Source organism: Globicephala melas, chromosome 2 (genome assembly GCF_963455315.2).
Source record: "Globicephala melas chromosome 2, mGloMel1.2, whole genome shotgun sequence".
Lineage (NCBI taxonomy): Eukaryota > Metazoa > Chordata > Mammalia > Artiodactyla > Delphinidae > Globicephala > Globicephala melas.
In genome coordinates, this window is record NC_083315.2 from 109,138,273 (window position 1) to 109,155,726 (window position 17,454).

The following is a 17,454-nucleotide window of genomic DNA, read 5'->3' on the forward strand; positions in this document are numbered from 1 at the left end:
TTGTGTTAGCAGGCATGAAAGCAACATGAATTTCACTGTCCATCTCTGTCAGAGCTCTTGGGTGACCAGGTGCATTGTCAGTGAGCAGTAGCATTTTGAAAGGAATATTTTTTTCTGAGCAATATGTCTCAACAGCGGACTTAAAATATTCAGTAAACTATGTTGTAAACAGATATGCTGTCATCCAGGCTTTGTTGTTCCATCTACAGAGCGTAAGTAGAGTGGATTTGGCATAATTCTTAAGGGCCCTAAGATTTTCGGAATGGTAAATGAGCATTGGTTTCAACTTAAAAGTTACCAGCTGCAGAGTCAGCCTGTCCTTTGAAGCTTTGAAGCCAGGCATCGTCTTCTCTCTAGCTGTGAAAGTCCGAGATGACACTGTCTTCCAATATAAGGCTGTTTCATCTACATTGCAAGTGTGATGTTTAGTGTAGCCACCCTCATTTATTATCTTAGCTAGATATTTTGGTAACTTGCTGAAGCTTCTATATCAGCACTTAATGCTTCCCCCCCTTGTACTTTTATGCTATGGAGATGGCTTATTTCCTTAAACGCCGTGTAAATCAATCTCTACTAGCTTCAAACTTTTCTCCTGCAGCTTCCTCACCTTTCTCAGCTTTCACAGACTTGAAAAGAATTAGGATCTTGGTCTGGATTAGGCTTTGCTTTAAGGAAATGTTGTGGCTGGTTTGACCTTCTATCAAGACCACTGAAACTTTTTCCTTCAGCAATAATGTTGTTTTGCTTTCTTATTATTCACGTGTTTGCTGAAGTAGCACTTTTAATTCTATGAAGAACTTTTACTTTGCATGACAACTTGGCTGACTGTTTAGCTCAAGAGGCCTAGCTTTTGGCCCATCTCAGCTTTCGACATGCTTTCCTCACTAATCTTACTTATTGCCAGCTTTTTATTTAAAGTGAGAGACGTGTGACTCTTCCTTTCACTTGAACACTGAGAGGCCATTGTAGGGTTTATTAACTGGCCTAATTTCAATATTGCTGTATCTCAGGGAATAGAGAGGCCAGAGGAAGTGGAGAGAGACTGGAGAACGGCTGGTTGGTGGGGCAGTCAGAACACACACACCATTTATCGATTAAGTATACTGTATTATACTGGCCATGGTTTGTGGTGTCCCAAAACAATTACAATAGTAACCTCAAAGACTGCTAAACACAGGTTACCCTAACTAATATAATAATAAGGAAAAAGTTTGAAATCTTGTAAGAATTATCAAAATGTGACACAGAGACACAAAGTGAGCACACGCTGTGGAAAAAATGGCACTGATAGATGTGCACTACCCTAGGTTGCCACAAACCTTCAATTTGTAAAAAAAACGGAATACCTTTGAAGTGCAATAAAGCAATAAGACGAGGTATGCCTGTGAATGCACACTTTAAGTTTATAACAGATAAAAATATCAAAGAGCTTTAAAAAGTACATACCACTTGGGGTTCCCCTGTTTGGCCAAAGCTGGGGTTGCAGCCCTCACCTGATGGTTCTGTTGGAGTCCTCGTGGTCTGGGTCTGGATCCTGCATCTCCCCACTGTCGTTCTGGCACTCTGCCATGACCATCTCAGCATCTTGGACCATTGCCTCTTCCATGTCATCCATGAGCCCACTGTTTCTTTCACTGTCATTGTCATCGCTCCCTTCTTCCATGACTACATCAGACTCTGCCCCAGGGCTAAGCAAATCTAAAAAATTGTTTTGTGCCCATGAAGATAAGCCTGGAATCCTGGAGCCAGGACTTAAGAGAAAGTTAGGCAATCTTAAAGCAAATCAACTGGAAGCCCTAAAAATATAGTTATGTGAAGAATTTTTCTTTTCTTTCACTTTCCTTTTAAATTTTAGTTCATAGCCACCTGAATGAATGAGAGGATGAATATATAATTTTACGAGCAGATGCTCGTTTTTTGTGCCTCTAAGCCTAAAAGCATGAAAAGTCATGGGAAGCCTTGGAAGGAAGCCAAGGGTGAGACAGAAACAAAGTGCTAGGAAGCAAAGTGATACCAGGCACCAGTGAAGAGGATACGAATCTTATTTCAGTAGTACAGCCCTGGTGGGAAAAAGAAATAAATGGGAGGATGTGGGAAACTTTGACATGCAAGAACACTCAAGGTCACTGATTCTTGATATTCCAGTAACTTTTAAAATCATGGATTCTAATATATGGTCACATAAGCCTAAGATATTTGATATTCGAAGTAATACTGAATCCTGTCATTATATAGCTGATGGTAATGTAGTAAATTGTAATTACTTACTAAGGCAAAGTACTTACTTTAAAGTTAGAAAACAGATTGATCAGAGACCCTAGCCTGCCAAGCTTGGAAAATGCACATTTTTCCAGATTTTTCTGACTGTATGGAAAAATGCAATTTCAAATTAATCAACATAACATAAACTACACTGTTTCCCTTTGGTTCTAGTTATCAAGTACACATTGACATTTCCTGGGCCTGAACAAAATCAATACCATATGCCACAGAAAGCGGGAAGATTGCCAAGCTTTTGAGTTTGGCAGCTAATTCATGCATCTTGAAGCCAGAAACTACTATGGGAATGTTTTCCTAGAGAGCTTTCTCTTCTTCTAGAGAAGAAAGTTGGAGAACATACATAATCACTTGTTCTTCAGGATTTTAGCAACAGAAATACTCAACCTGTTTCTCCAGTCTTTTATCACCAGTTTTCTTCCCAGAGGAATCAGCAAACTGATAACAGACTGAAAATATAACACAGTCTACTATCTATGGAAAAAGTCAGCCTGGGACACTAAGTCAAATATTTTGGTCAGAATCCATCAGGAATTCTACCAGGGAAGAAAATGAGAGCTGTTCCTTTAGGACATAGCGTTTTTCTTAGAATTCCTTCAATCTTAATTTATACAATTAAAGTTTTCCCAAAGGAATATTCCCCAATATAGAAAAGGATATGTAGTTTTTAATTGTCTAAATTAAAGTTCCTTTTATTATTATTAAAGATGCGGGTTAACAAGCACATACATAATGAGAATAGTAAGCAGGTGGAGGAAGAAAGTTGTAACTATTTCCTGGTAGGTCAATTTCTGTGATTCTTCCCTTCCTTGACAGACAGGGAAGAAAAGTTAACTTCTGTCTCAATGCTGGGAATGAAAAGGATGGAGGATGAGACTGATAGCTATAACTGGGAGGCATTCCAACAATTTCTATGCTTCTGAATGAACTAGAATAGGTGTAGAAAAATAAGAGAGCTGGGGAAGAAATCCTGGATATCCAAGTTTTCAGTACTAGCTGGTTCACCATGTAAAAATCAAGAAAATCTCTGGTCTTTATCACAACGCAATGATGGGTGCTTTTTTACAGTAAAGTAGGACAGAGACCGTAATTTACTTTGGTTTGGGTCACGAGTATCTGAATGGAAGAAATTAAAAGTAAAAAAATCCCGCTAAGTCCTAACTGACACATGCCTTAAGAGGGAAAAGAAGCATAGATGTGACAGCTGACCTTTTACCTACCTCCGTTAATGGTCACTTCGCCAAGGCAGTTGTTGGGTACTTTTGGTGCACAACGTTTATGACAGTTGAATCTGCAATCTAATCACAATCATTTTAAAAGAAAACAAATCAAAACCAAGCATGCATCAGAAAGAGAAGGTGTGGGAAAAATAGTCATTTCAAATAGGTGAGGCTCAAACTTCGGCGGTTGACAAATACTTGGTGGCAAGATCGTCCTTACCTTTGCACTGCAGGCCCTGCCTGAAGAGCCCCTTGAGAAGCTTCTTGCAGTACTGGCACACAGTGGGCCGTGTGTAGGAGTGGATGACGAAAGTGTGCGGCACTTTAACTTTGGACAGCAAGATCTTGTCGAGCTGGATGGGTCGTCCAATGTATGACTGGGAATTCGACCTCTTCTCTCGACCAATGAATGACTCTGATGGTGACTTTTGCTATATGTTTGAAAAACAATAAAGGACAATAAGATATAAGAGACTATCTGATTTATATATTTATATATTTTTATTTTCATTTTTTTAAATTTTATTTTCCAACAAAAGGTCTCATATATTCATTATTGAGCCAAAGCACTAGTGCAGAAATACTGACACAAAACCATTTTCCCAATAAAGCACATCCAGCTGTTCATATAGTAGTGATGTTCTCAGAGTGATATGGTAAGATGCAAGTGACCCTGACACAGCATAATATATTTGTGTATTTTTAAATTGCCTTTTATTTTACTATTGTATTTAGTGGTTTGATCCTTAAGAATGTGAGAGGAATAAACTAAAACTGTGTTTCTGTTCATTAATGTCATTTATTTCCCCTTAATTTCTTTTCTGAGTTACTTTATTTTTAAAGTATGAAAAGAAGAGAATTGGAGATCAAACTATTTGAACCTTACTTCTAGGACTTTCAAATAATTTGCAGCTTTTCAATTTCATTAGTTTAATGCAGAAATATAAAGTTGAAAGCAAACCAAAAAATCGTTCTTAATCCCACTCCATATATTACTTCATTGACATTTTCTAAAGTTTTACATATAGGAAATGCAAGCAGTTCAGGAAGATAAAAAATGAAAAGTAAATTCCCCCAATCTGTCCAATCTAGTACTTCATATGAACAGGGCCTACAGCTTCTTTGGATTCCCTCCAAGAAAAAAATGAATATAATTTAAAATTACTCCTCAACCATAAAAGTAAAGGGTTAAAATTATACTATCATTTATATAATTGAAAAACATAGTGACTACTGGATTATATAAGACACACAAATATTAATGTTTCGGTTACAATTATATCTCTGTGCACTCTTGTTTCTCATTTTGTAATTAATCAGCCCAGTACATAGATTAAAAAAAATAAATGAAGTGAAGTAAGTCATAAAGAGAAAAAAAACATCGTATATTAACGCATATATATGGAATCTGAAAAAGTTGGTATAGACGATCTTATTTACAAAGCAGAAACAGAGACACAGACACAGAGAACAAACATGTGGATACCAAGGGGGAAAGGGGAGATGGGATGAATGGGGAGATTGGGATTGACATATATACACTATTGTATATAGTATCATATATAGACTAATGATACTATGTATAAAATAGATAACTAATGAGAACCTACTGTATAGCTCAGGGAACTCTACTCAATGCTCTGTGATGACCTAAACGAGAAGGAAGTCAAAAAAACAGGGGATATATGTATACGTATAGCTGAGTCACTTTGCTGTACAGTAGAAACTAACACAATATTGTAAGGCAACTATATTCCAATAAACGTTTTTAAAAAAATAAAATAAAATAAATTTAACTGTGTTTACAATGTTTTTGAACAATTTCATGGTATCTCTTGATATCATGGAAGTGTACTTGGGAATCATCAGGAAAAATAATCATTGGAATAAAAGAACTGAATTACTTTTTAACAGTTATTATAATTATATATCTCATTTATTAAGCTCTTAGCTTAGTATTAACTCTTAATAATCACTGTGTTAGGCACCTTACAAGACAGGCCTGGTTATCTATAGTTGAGGATCTAAGCTCATAAAGTTTAAATATACTCTTTTGGGTCAAATGCTAGTAAACAGTGGAGCCAAAACATGAACCTACACTTGTCTGCTTCTAGAGCCCTTGTATTATCACATTACTCAGTTAATTTCTAATTTGAAATAATTACTGATGAGAAACAAATCATATTTACAGACAATTTCCATCCTTTTCAATGCCTATCTGCATCAAAAGGTAATACCATTTATTACCAAATGGGAAATTTTTGATTTGCAGATTCACTAGCTGCAATAAAAAGAAATTTGAGATGAGGTTCTACTTAGGGATATTATGTCTACAGTTACATTTATAATTTCAATTCCATAAAATAAAACTACAAAGCATAATTATTCTGGAAGGGCTCAACTCTTGCAGAGAGATCTAGGGCACTTTTAAAGATGAGCCAAAGGTTTGCCAAACCAGAATCATAAATATATTGAATAAATATCTCCAATGGAATTGAATTTTACTGGAAAATAATTAAATTTGTAGGGTTAGGTCCCTGCTTTAACTATATCCAATGGGCCAGTTTTAAGCATACACTAAAATGAAAAGTGATATTTTTCCATAGTTGGAAAGTTTCAACACTCAGAATAAAAGCTGACGTGATGTCACACTTTCTTAGCAGACTTAAAATGTTCTCAGATTTGGAAAATCATATGAAAAGTTGACCAAATCACCTTTCAGTTACTTTCCTTAATTAAAGAGACCTAATTCTTGGCTGTGTTAACAAAGCCAGTTTAATGTAGGACTACTCAGTATACCATGGGGCAAATTCACTTAGAAGAGCAAGAAGCAATCTGATAAAACTGAATGTTTTCTTTTCATCCAACATGATAACATTCACATAAACACTGCCATAAACTACAAGAACCAGAATTATTCTTGAGAAGTCATTTCGTTTATTACCTTCAAGGCAAGATTACATAAGGAATTTTAAAACGTTACACGAGTTTAGGGAAAAGAAATTGGCTGTTACTTTGTGGCCCAGAGTCCTTACTTGTAAAACAAACAGAAAATTGTAAACAAACAGAAAAATAAGATCTTATGAAACAAGGCCATTGACCTGTAATATAAATTTATATTTATAATATCTATCTATATATCACTGTTTATATAAATGTTCAAAAACCATCATTTCTGGAATCCTGCCAATTATTCCTTCCAATAATATGAAAGCAAACTAAATGCTTCTAAGGCTTTTCAGAATCAGTGATAGAGTTTGATTAATAATTCATATTCAGTTACTATTTTAAGAAAGTTACTAGTTGTAATTTCAATTTTTATGTGAAGTTTTATTTGAAGGTACATACATCAGAAATCCACAATTACAGTATTTTTGTTTGATGCATCAAGCTACAGAGTAGGCGAAAATTCAGAAATTAGTAATTTTAAATGAAACGGGATGGTTTAAAAAATCTCACTGATCTAAATCCAACTAGCTTGGACTTTAAGATAACTTCAATATGAAAGTAGACTTAGCAAGTCAAAGGGTAATGTTGATTTAAATAACAGCTTTTATGGATGTTATGCATTATTATGCAAAGTAAAGAGATATGATATCATTGTATTTCTTCATTAACTTCATTTTATTTTTTATTTATTTGTAGATTTTTATACTTAATTATAATATGTATAGAACTTTACAGTTTTAAATAAAATCTTTCTTTAATTCTGGTAAAGAGAAAACTCTCTCTTACCCATCAACACTAGTTTTACTAGGTTAACTAAATGGTGTTTAAATTCATTTCCACTGTTACTTGCTGCTCCAGTTTGGCACTGTGTGTTTGGTGAACCTGGGCAATCTGCAGAATGAGTGGTTTTTTTTTTTTTTTTTTTAAGGGAACAGGGAGGAAAGTTGAAATGTTTTGGAAAGGGAACAGCAACATTTTGTTTCATTCTGCTTCATTATTTTGTGCAGGACAAAAACTGGCTCAAAACTCTGAACAGCTATAAAATTCTCTTCTCTCTCTATAATTATGGTAGGCACTTGCAGGAGGATGTGCTTCTAAAAATTTACATTTTTACATTAGCCACTGGTCCTATGAACTGTTCTCTTCCTGAGTGGAGGAGTTTGGATCACATTACAGGTGTGGAACTTTTGTGAGAACTGACATCACTGTACAATATGGTATTGGGATGGATTGATGTAAATGATCGGATTTGGCAAATTATAGATGACGAAAAGTATAAAGATCTCTTGTTCTCATTGTAAGAGGTATCACATCATAGATGAGAGAGAATACGAGAACAAAAAAATGATGAAAGCTGAATTTAAAGGCGGGATTAGATATTAAATAAAGATTATACAGATTACACTTTTTTTAAAAGACTGGTGTCCTGAAGTGTCTGTAACATCCTCATGCTAACAATATTTCATTTGAAATGACTGCCAAAGTTAAAACTATATGCACTGAACACCTACTTACAGAGGCAATGCATCTTGCTTTTCTAGAGACTGAATCTGTTTTTTAACCTGCTGTATTAAATTGATGACTCAGCAAGTTTGGAACCATCCCAGGAAATGACTGGTTAGATTACATTATGGAAACTCCAACTGCCAGCACATCTTTAAACATTCAACAGGACCATGAAACAATTTCCCAACAAGGTATATTCCACTTCACAGTTCGAAATGAATTCTCTTTATTAGTTAAGCTAGAAAACAGAGGGGAAAAATGGCCCTTACTTGTGGTTTCTTGTTGTCATTTATGGAAAAATCAAACATAAGACTTCCTGAGAGATGAAAGTCACTGTCTAAAAAACAAGATTCAAATAAAAACTTCTCCACTATTAAGATATTTATGTTTATTAACTAAAATCCATTTCACAGACCCATATTGGGGACTGGATTTGGGGTGACATAAACTCCCCTTGAATCAAAGAGAAATAGAAAAGTAGAGAACACTTTAGCGTACGTGTTGACATCACTTTTTGGACTCCTCATTTTTGGGACTCTTTTTGGTCTTAATCATAAGCTCCTAAGGGAAGGACACAATAAGCTCCTAAGGGAAGGACAACGTCTTAATCATGTTTGTCCTCTGTTAATGGAAAGAAGTGCCTGGTAAAGATAAGTAATAAGCATTGCTTGAACTAAACAAAAATGAATGTCTTCAAGCAATAAATGCATGCAAATAATGGATGAGACATTTCAATAGAGATGTTCAAAATACAGACTGTTAATATAAGCTTTTAAAAAAATTTAGTATTACATGCACTGTAACATTGACACACTTGCTCTACAGGGTTTCAATTTTAAGTGAGTACAATTGACTAAGGAATGTTTTCCACTGGAACTGTTCTCTGTACTTGTCTACCTGCTCCTCGTCCCTACTTGGCATCTCCAACATGAAAACAAAATCTGTCAGAACCCTTTTGCTCTGGAAAGAGGACAGGTGGCAAGCTCAAATATCAATAATATCTGTAGGCTGCTAATACTAATGGGTGTCAGGGATGCAATAGAGAATGGTGGAGACTACAGTAAATCGGAGAGGACAGGCTCGGTTGAAAAGGGATGGATCAAAGACTGCTAATGGCTGTGAGTATGAAAGCCCTATGTTTCCTGACCTCTTAGTTTTGCAAAAGAAGCAGAAGATCTAGCTGCTTTATGAAATAACTCTATTTCTCGACATTAGCGACTCTGAAAAAATTCTGAAACGTTGTGCCAGTCAACTGATTTGGGGAATAAATCTGGTCATGGGGAGTCTGAGACCTCTGAACTAGATCACGACATAAAACACTTTCTATAACCTTTGTAGGTGCCAGATTCTTTTCGTAGCACTTTACATTCATCAACTCATTTAAACCTCATGACCACCAGGTTTTTTAAAGATAAGGAAACTGAATCATAGAGAGACTACATCATTTGCCCAAGATCGCACAGCCTGTAGAAGCAGAACTATGAACTAAGGTATTCTTTTCTTTGTTTTTGCGGTACATGGGCCTCTCACTGTTGTGGCCTCTCCTGTTTCGGAGCACAGGCTCCGGATGCACAGGCTCAGCGGCCATGGCTCACAGGCCCAGCCGCTTCGCGGCATGTGGGATCTTCCCGGACCAGGACACGAACCCGTGTCCCCGGCAGGCGGACTCTCAACCACTGCGCCACCAGGGAAGCCCCAGGTATTCTTGTTCCAGATGATAATAATGATTCCTCTCTTTATAGCCTCTCCCAGTTCTCACATCCCCTGGTTTTATGCTAATATAAAAATAGAAAGTATTTTCTTCCCTTCATTTAAGTCATGAAGGAAGAGTTCACAGGAAACAAGAAAAATCAAGTAATAGTATGTTCTACTTGCCAAAATGCAAAGTGAAAATATTGTGAACCCCTTAACCTTGACCTACAGAAGAGACTTTCAAGCGACCTGTCTGTGCCCAGAGGATAGCATCTGAGTCATGCATGTTTTCTAGAACATAATGATTAGCATAATACACAGCCTCTATTGTATAAGTATCACTCAGTTGCCTGCCAACTTTCCTGTTCAGGTGCTGTTATGCTTAAAAGATACCAGCACAGCTATGTGAAACACAGCCAACCAAACATTAATCTTTTACTCTAGAAGTTTTATGATCTGGCATTTTTTGATTATCAAAGAACTGTGCAGAATAGCACCTTGTAACAGTTTGCTCCTACTGCCATCCAGATGGATCTATGTAATTTAACAAGTGCTTACTCGGACAAATCCTACCTAAAGCCTCAAGTCAGATGCTACAGGACATACAAGGACCAGTCTCTGTGCCCAATGAGTTTACTATTCAATAGAATTCTGGACACAACATAACTGTTACTATCAACAACATGTGCTCTTCCCTTCTATAGGCATAGATGGTTCTGTCTCATTCTTCAGATTCCAGGTCATATATCACCTTCTCCAGGACGCCTCCAGATCACCTCACTTCCTGCCCACATCCCCTCCACTCTGTGGTACTCTCTGGCACATCATCACGTCCCCTCCAGAGCCATTACTGCAGAGCACAACTATCTTATTTACCTCTTTGTTTATTAGGTTTTTACTGTCTCCCTTCAGTAGAATATAAGTTCCATGAGAAGGGGAACTTGACAATTTTGTTCATCACTGTATCACCAACTTCTGGAATACTGCCTCACACAGAATAAGTGCCCATATGTATGAAGGTTCGAAGAAAAGATAAACCACTTCCATGATGGAGATAAAGGGGTCATTCAGAAAAGGAGTTTCCTGAAGAAGAGGCATTGGGTGTGGATCCTGAAGTGAGTCTTGCCATGCAATGACTATGTTGACTATTATTAGCAGTTAAAATTCTGTTTAGGACAACTCAGTCCTCCTAATCTTCAGACTGCCTAGAGATTTCTTTTATACACTCTGAAACCTGTTTATCCCACTTGGAAATGATTATCTAATGCCACCCATTGTCACTGCTAGTAAAACACGGCTGTGAATGCTTAGTCTGAGGTTATTTTACGAAGCAAAAAAGAAACAATCGACTTCTGTCAACAACACTGAGATGAATATTTCACCTCAGACATGGGGAGTCCAGGATTTCCCAGCACAGAGCAGTTCTTGGGCAACAGACAAGTTTGAAGAGCCCTGGGAATTGAGGTGCATATACGAACATGCGAACATGGCATGTTGCCATGCCCTGTAGTTCGCTGAGTAGAGGTACGGTGTTTGGCGAGTTTTAAATTGTTCAGTGCTATTCTGTTACAATTCTGATTCTACAGGCCTTGAACTACCTGCCAAGTGTGCCAGATAAATGAGTTTGGTTCCTCAGTTGGATACCCTAAATATGTACCATAAATAAAATCTAATCAACACCTTTTCATAACAGTGAAAAGGACTGCCACAGAGCAGAAATAAAAAAAAGTGTGCCCCCTGCTTAGTGGTGATGGCTGCTGTTTTACAGTGGAGAATCCATTTTTAATGTTTGCAGCAATTTGTGAAAGATTTCATAGTAACAACATATATAATCTCTTATTAAAAATACACGGTGATCTGGATTTGCTGAGTGCTGAAGCAGTCTTAGAAGTTACATTAACTTTTATACTGCCTCACTCTTCTTAAGTAAACAGAAATGAAGGATAAAGGAACCTTACTATTTTCTTAAGCAATCCACCTTTTCCAGGGAAAGCACTAGACCCCTGGAGAACTTGTTACAAATTACAATGCACTGTTCTTTCAAAATGTCAGTTACTGACATCTTCCAAATCTCTGGGTTCCTGGAGGAAAGGGGAGACATAATACAAGTACTGCCTCTCCTTATCCTTGAAGGCAATGCAACCTTAACTCCACACACTATACACTCATAAAATAAAAAAGCACTTCCGCTGAGGAAGAAGATAACTCTGCATGTCAACAAGTTGAGGGCTTCGACTGTCATATAGAAAGTGAACTGGAAGGTAAGCAGATCATGTGGAAAATTCAAAAGTGATTTTAGGGACACATATTCTCATGGTATTTAACCTTGACTGAATTGACAGGCGCCTGGCCTCGGTTTACGAGCTAACGGGAAAGCTGAATGAAATAATCTAGAAAGAGATTTTCCCAGTGATTACTGCCTTGGAGCTTAGTAGTCATGATTGGTGAGGAATTTAAGGAGCAGAGACTTAAATCTGACAGGCCTGGCATGACATTAGATGGACACAGATAGCCACTAAGCAAATGCCTGTTACTGGTCACTGGGTGCGTGGGGGGGTTGCTTTGCATCTTAAAGCAGAGAGCAATGTTTTGTGTCTTAAGTCATGGCAGTGCAGAGTGTTAAGGAGGCCAAGGTACCTTCCCGATGTGAGTGCAGGCCCTTCAGGGACTTCACTAAAGATCCATTTGTTCCAAAGACCTGTATGTTTGTAACTGTGGACAAGTGGTACTTGATGTCCTCTTCCCCAGTGGAATTCATGAAGAACTCTCCAGCTGTGTTCGTACTTAGAATTACACACCTGGAAGTCTATGTTCAGAACATGAAATAATAATGTACAGATGACAAGCCAGACAAATTGAATGAAATCAGGCAACAGCTGATTAATAGCACATCAAAGAAGGCCTCACACTCTTAATTTTACTGATGGGCTCCTTCCCGACAAACGCACCACTGCACATACTCTTCTGCCTCTCAGGAGGTGGAAAAGTGCCAGTTAAATAATTCTTGGATGTCTTTTCCTCACTGGAAGTATACACTGCCCAGGTTTGAATTTAGAGAACTAGTCTGTACAATCATCAAAAGAAATCTTGCAATATCTGGCTAACGTACTGGATGTCATGGTTCATATTTAAATGGAAAAACGACTTCTTAATTCAGATGAATCACCAGGATTCCTGGAACTCCAGAACACAAGCATAACAATGAAAGTGTCTACCTCTAGATAGACTTTTGCTACTTTGGAAAATATCCTGGTAAATATTTATTGGGCCAGAAATTTCACCATAGTTTCATTAGAAATAACCTTTTCCCCCAGTATTTGCTCATTTGAAAAGAATCTGCCTTAACTATTATAAAGTGTATCAGGAGCATACCCAATTACAGATAGGTAATGCAATAGTGGTATTCTCTTGTCTTTACTTATTTATTAATGAACAGAAACAGCAACTGAATGAGTCATTTTGGGGGGAGGTTTTCTAGGAGAGTATGCAGACAAGAGTTCCTTTTACTACAATACTTGTCTGAATTAAATGTGACTCAGGAAACTCTATAAAAATAATAGTGGTTTATGGAAAAGTATTATTTAGAAAATACGCACCCTCACATAAAAAGGTAAACTGAATATCGTCCAAATTTTGTAAAAACTAAAGGATGTGAAGGGTAAACAGTCAAACATAGAGAAAGCTTTTGGAATGAGCAATGTATTTCCTAATAATATCTTACTGTAAGGCAGTCTGACTGTTAAGAATTACCAAGAAGACTAGTCTAGAAGCATTTAATTTCACCAAAAAAAAAAAGAAAAAAAATTCTCTCTAGAGCCTCTTAACTTCAAAGCTGTAATAGTAAATGCTTCCTTAAAGACATTTAAAAATATTTAAAATAACTTCAGTAAAGTTCTTAAATTTTAAAAAAACTCCATAAGGCCTACTTAACTTAAAAAAATATTGTGTCATCATTGTATCCTGTCGTTGCAAAGGACACCAGTATCTTTAATTCTGCTTCATTTTCTACCTTGACTTCAGCTCATTTACGTCAAGAAAAGACTATTCTCTTGAATCATTTGAAAAGAATATTATGTTTAATCTGCCTACATTTATTTATTTTCAATAGTATTCCATGTAGAGTAAGATAATGAGTGAAAGTGTTTTCTCTGTATTAAAATATCAGTATGGGAAAAAGCCATGAAAAACACATGTAAAACTGAAAATATACTTCCATCACAGATTAACAGATAGAGGATTACTATCACAATATATATTCAATTAAAGACCTAAATGTAAGGCCAGACACTATAAAACTCTTAGAGGAAGACATAGGCAGAACACTCTATGACATCAATCACAGCAAGATCCTTTTTGACCCACCTCCTAGAGGAAGAGAAATAAAAACAAAAATAAACAAATGGGACCTAATGAAACTTAAAAGCTTTTGCACAGCAAAGGAAACCATAAACAAGACAAAAAGACAACCCTCAGAATGGGAGAAAATATTTGCAAATGAAGCAACTGACAAAGGATTAATCTCCAAAATATACAAGCAGCTCATGCAGCTCAACATCAAAAAACAAACAACCAAATCCAAAAATGGGCAGAAGACCTAAATAGACATTTCTCCAAAGAAGATATACAGATTGCCAACAAACATATGAAAGGATGCTCAACATCACTAACCATTAGAGAAATGCAAATGAAAACTACAATGAGGTATCACCTCACACCAGTCAGAATGGCCATCATCAAAAAGTCTACAAACAATAAATGCTGGAGAGGGTGTGGAGAAAAGGGAACCCTCTTGCACTGTTGGTGGGAATGTAAATTGATACAGCCACTATGGAGAACAGTATGGAGGTTCCTTAAAAAACTACAAATAGAACTACCATACGACCCAGCAATCCCACTACTGGGCATACACCCTGAGAAAACCATAACTCAAAAAGAGTCATGTACCACAGTGTTCTTTGCAGCACTATTTACAATAGCCAGGGCATGGAAGCAACCTAAGTGTCCATCGACAGATGAATGTATAAAGAAGATGTGGTACATATATGCAGTGGAATATTACTCAGCCATAAAAAGAAATGAAATTGAGTTATTTGTAGTGAGGTGGATGGACCTAGAGTCTGTCATACAGAGTGCAGTAAGTCAGAAAGAGAAAAACAAATACCGTATGCTAACACATATATGTGAATCTAAAAAAAAAAGGTTCTCAAGAACCTAGGGGCAGGACAGGAATAAAGATGCAGACGTAGAGAATGGACTTGAGGACACGGGGAGGGGAAGGGTAAGCTGGGAAGAAGTGAGAGGGTGGCATGGACTTATATATACTACTAAATGTAAAATAGATAGCTAGTGGGAAGCAGCCGCATAGCACAGGGAGATCAGCTCAGTGCTTTGTGACCACCTAGAGGGGTGGGATAGGGAGGGTGGGAGGGAGATGCAAGAGGGAGGAGATATGGGGACATATGTATACATATAGCTGATTCACTTTGTTATACAGCAGAAACTAACACAACATTGTAAAGCAATTATACTCCAATAAAGATGTTAAAATTTTTTTTAAGTTTAAAAATATATATATATATATATATATATATATATATTCAAAGCAACTCAATAGAGAAAGAGACAGGCAATTCACCATAGGTGAAATACAGATGTCCAATAAATATATGAAAAGTTGTTTCTCTTCTCCAGTAAAGAAATCATATTTAGGAATAGAAATTATTTTACCTATCTATCAAATTTGTGAAAAAAAAAACTTTTAAAATACTGATAAAATCGATTGTTGGGAAGGCTATGAGGAAATGGAAACTCTCATACACTGCAGTCAGTGAAGTCATAAATTTAAACTTTTACATCCTTTTAAAGAACTAGTTGGCAAAAAAAAATGTGTATATTCTTTAGTCTACTTGGCTTCTAAGGATATAACCTACTGGATTCATTCGATAAATACTTACTGAGAAACCTACAAATATGTTTACAAGTGTGCAAAAAATACAGACAAGGATGCCTATTTCCACATTGTTTAAAAAAAAAAGGAACCAACCTAATCAATAGAGGACATTAAGTAAATTAATATATATCATTGCAATGTTAATACCAGAAAGCTTTTACAAAAACACATTTCTTTGTTTCCATAGTGTCCTTTCCTGCAAGTCCATGAGGGCAGAGGATTGATCTACACTTGTATACTTCTGCATCCTTGAGTTACAAACCTGAAAATATAAACTCTGACTAGGACATGCTGAACATGGAGCCATGACCAGGTTTCTCAAACAGTTCTGCAACTCACAAACTGTCACTAGAATATTTCTCTGAAATACTGGTCAAATTTTATGAATAATTATCTTCTAGGACATTATAAAGAAAAGAAGAAAAGTTTGTTACCTTTTCAACAAACCAGCTATAAACAACTTCAAGAACAATAGCTTATGCAGAAAATGCATCTTGTTTCCCTCAGGAGCTATCCCGTGAAGGCCTGGCTGCCTTTAAGTTGTACAACTTCCACAGAAAAGCAAACTACCCTTCAGTCCTCTTTTACACCATCTGCTCCGATTTCAGTGCAGGAGAGGGAAGTGGAAAACGCTTCCCGCCCTTTTTTGGCTTTATTCCCAAAGGATAATTTGAAGGGAAAGATACTAGTCCACATCTAAAATTATGTCTGAACGGCACTGTAAATTACAAAATTTAAATTTACAAGAATATCAAAAATTATACTGACCTAGCATTCACCCCAGACTTTTCTAAGTACGGCACATTTTGAACTAGGATAATTTTTCAATCGTGGGAATTCACTATTATAGAAGCAGATCTCTTCATTTTACATCTTATGAATCAAGGTATCTCAACTTGGGGCTTCCCCAGGGGCGCAGTGGTTGAGAGTCCGCCTGCTGATGCAGGGGACACGGGTTCGTGCCCCGGTCCGGGAAGATCCCACATGCTGCGGAGCGGCTAGGCCGTGAGCCATGGCCGCTGAGCCTGCGTGTCCGTAAACTGTGCTCCGCAATGGGAGAGGCCACAACAGTGAGAGGCCCACGTACCGCAAAAAAAAAAAAAAAAAAGATATCTTGACTTGCTAATTTTCTTTAACCCAGAACATGTTCTGGTTGTATTTTGATTTGCTTCCTATGTTAGAGTTACCTTAACAATACCATCTTAGAATGGACACTAATAATTGTATTTGAAATTTACAGTCTCATGAAAGAAAATAACAATATGTCAACTCTCAACTCACCAGAGGTACAGAAATAAGAAAAACGAAACATTAACAAGTCAACTGGTCAAAACAAGTTATCACAAGAAGAGTACTGTTGTATATCCTGCTTTAATGCTTGACTTTTCCATGTTTAGGTTATTAATTGCTTAAGATAGACAAAAGGTCAATTTTGGAGGGGGGTCTTACTTAAAACCTTTATGAAGTAAATACGTGGTTTTCCATATATAATTTCTTCTTGGATTGAGACCTTAATACATACACTAGTACCATCGTTTTAAAAAATAATGCAATAGACTATGATAATACATTACGGATTCAAAGCTCCTTTCTTGAAAAGTTATAAGTCCTCTTCAGGCAGTCCTTGTTTTGTGCCTTATGGTGCCAACCAAAACTGCTGGATATCAGGATGGTGACCTCACTTGGCACGGTTCTATGGTACCTAGCACCAGGACACAGTTCCAGCATGCACACATTTCAGTTAATATGCTACCAGGTAAAGTGAGTGCTGACTGTGTTCTGTTCTATTCTCAACTGGCCTGCCCAGCTTCATAGAAAAGACGCCAATGTTATGGAATCAAGTAATCTGAGGGCAAAATT

The 17,454-nt window shown here is 36.9% G+C and overlaps 1 protein-coding gene across 3 annotated transcripts in view; it reads right to left on the bottom strand.

The window, feature by feature from the left end:
• PRKD1 (protein kinase D1) overlaps window positions 1–17,454 on the bottom strand; it is a 334,300-nt gene that overhangs the window by 54,126 nt on the left and 262,720 nt on the right. For all 3 annotated transcript variants that reach the window (XM_030854701.2, XM_060294694.1, XM_060294695.1), the window contains 3 exons: window positions 3,718–3,928; window positions 3,498–3,575; window positions 1,494–1,698 (listed from right to left, as the gene is read on the bottom strand). In XM_030854701.2, the coding sequence (XP_030710561.1) occupies window positions 1,494–1,698; window positions 3,498–3,575; window positions 3,718–3,928 (494 nt within the window). The remainder of the gene's footprint in view (window positions 1–1,493; window positions 1,699–3,497; window positions 3,576–3,717; window positions 3,929–17,454) is intronic.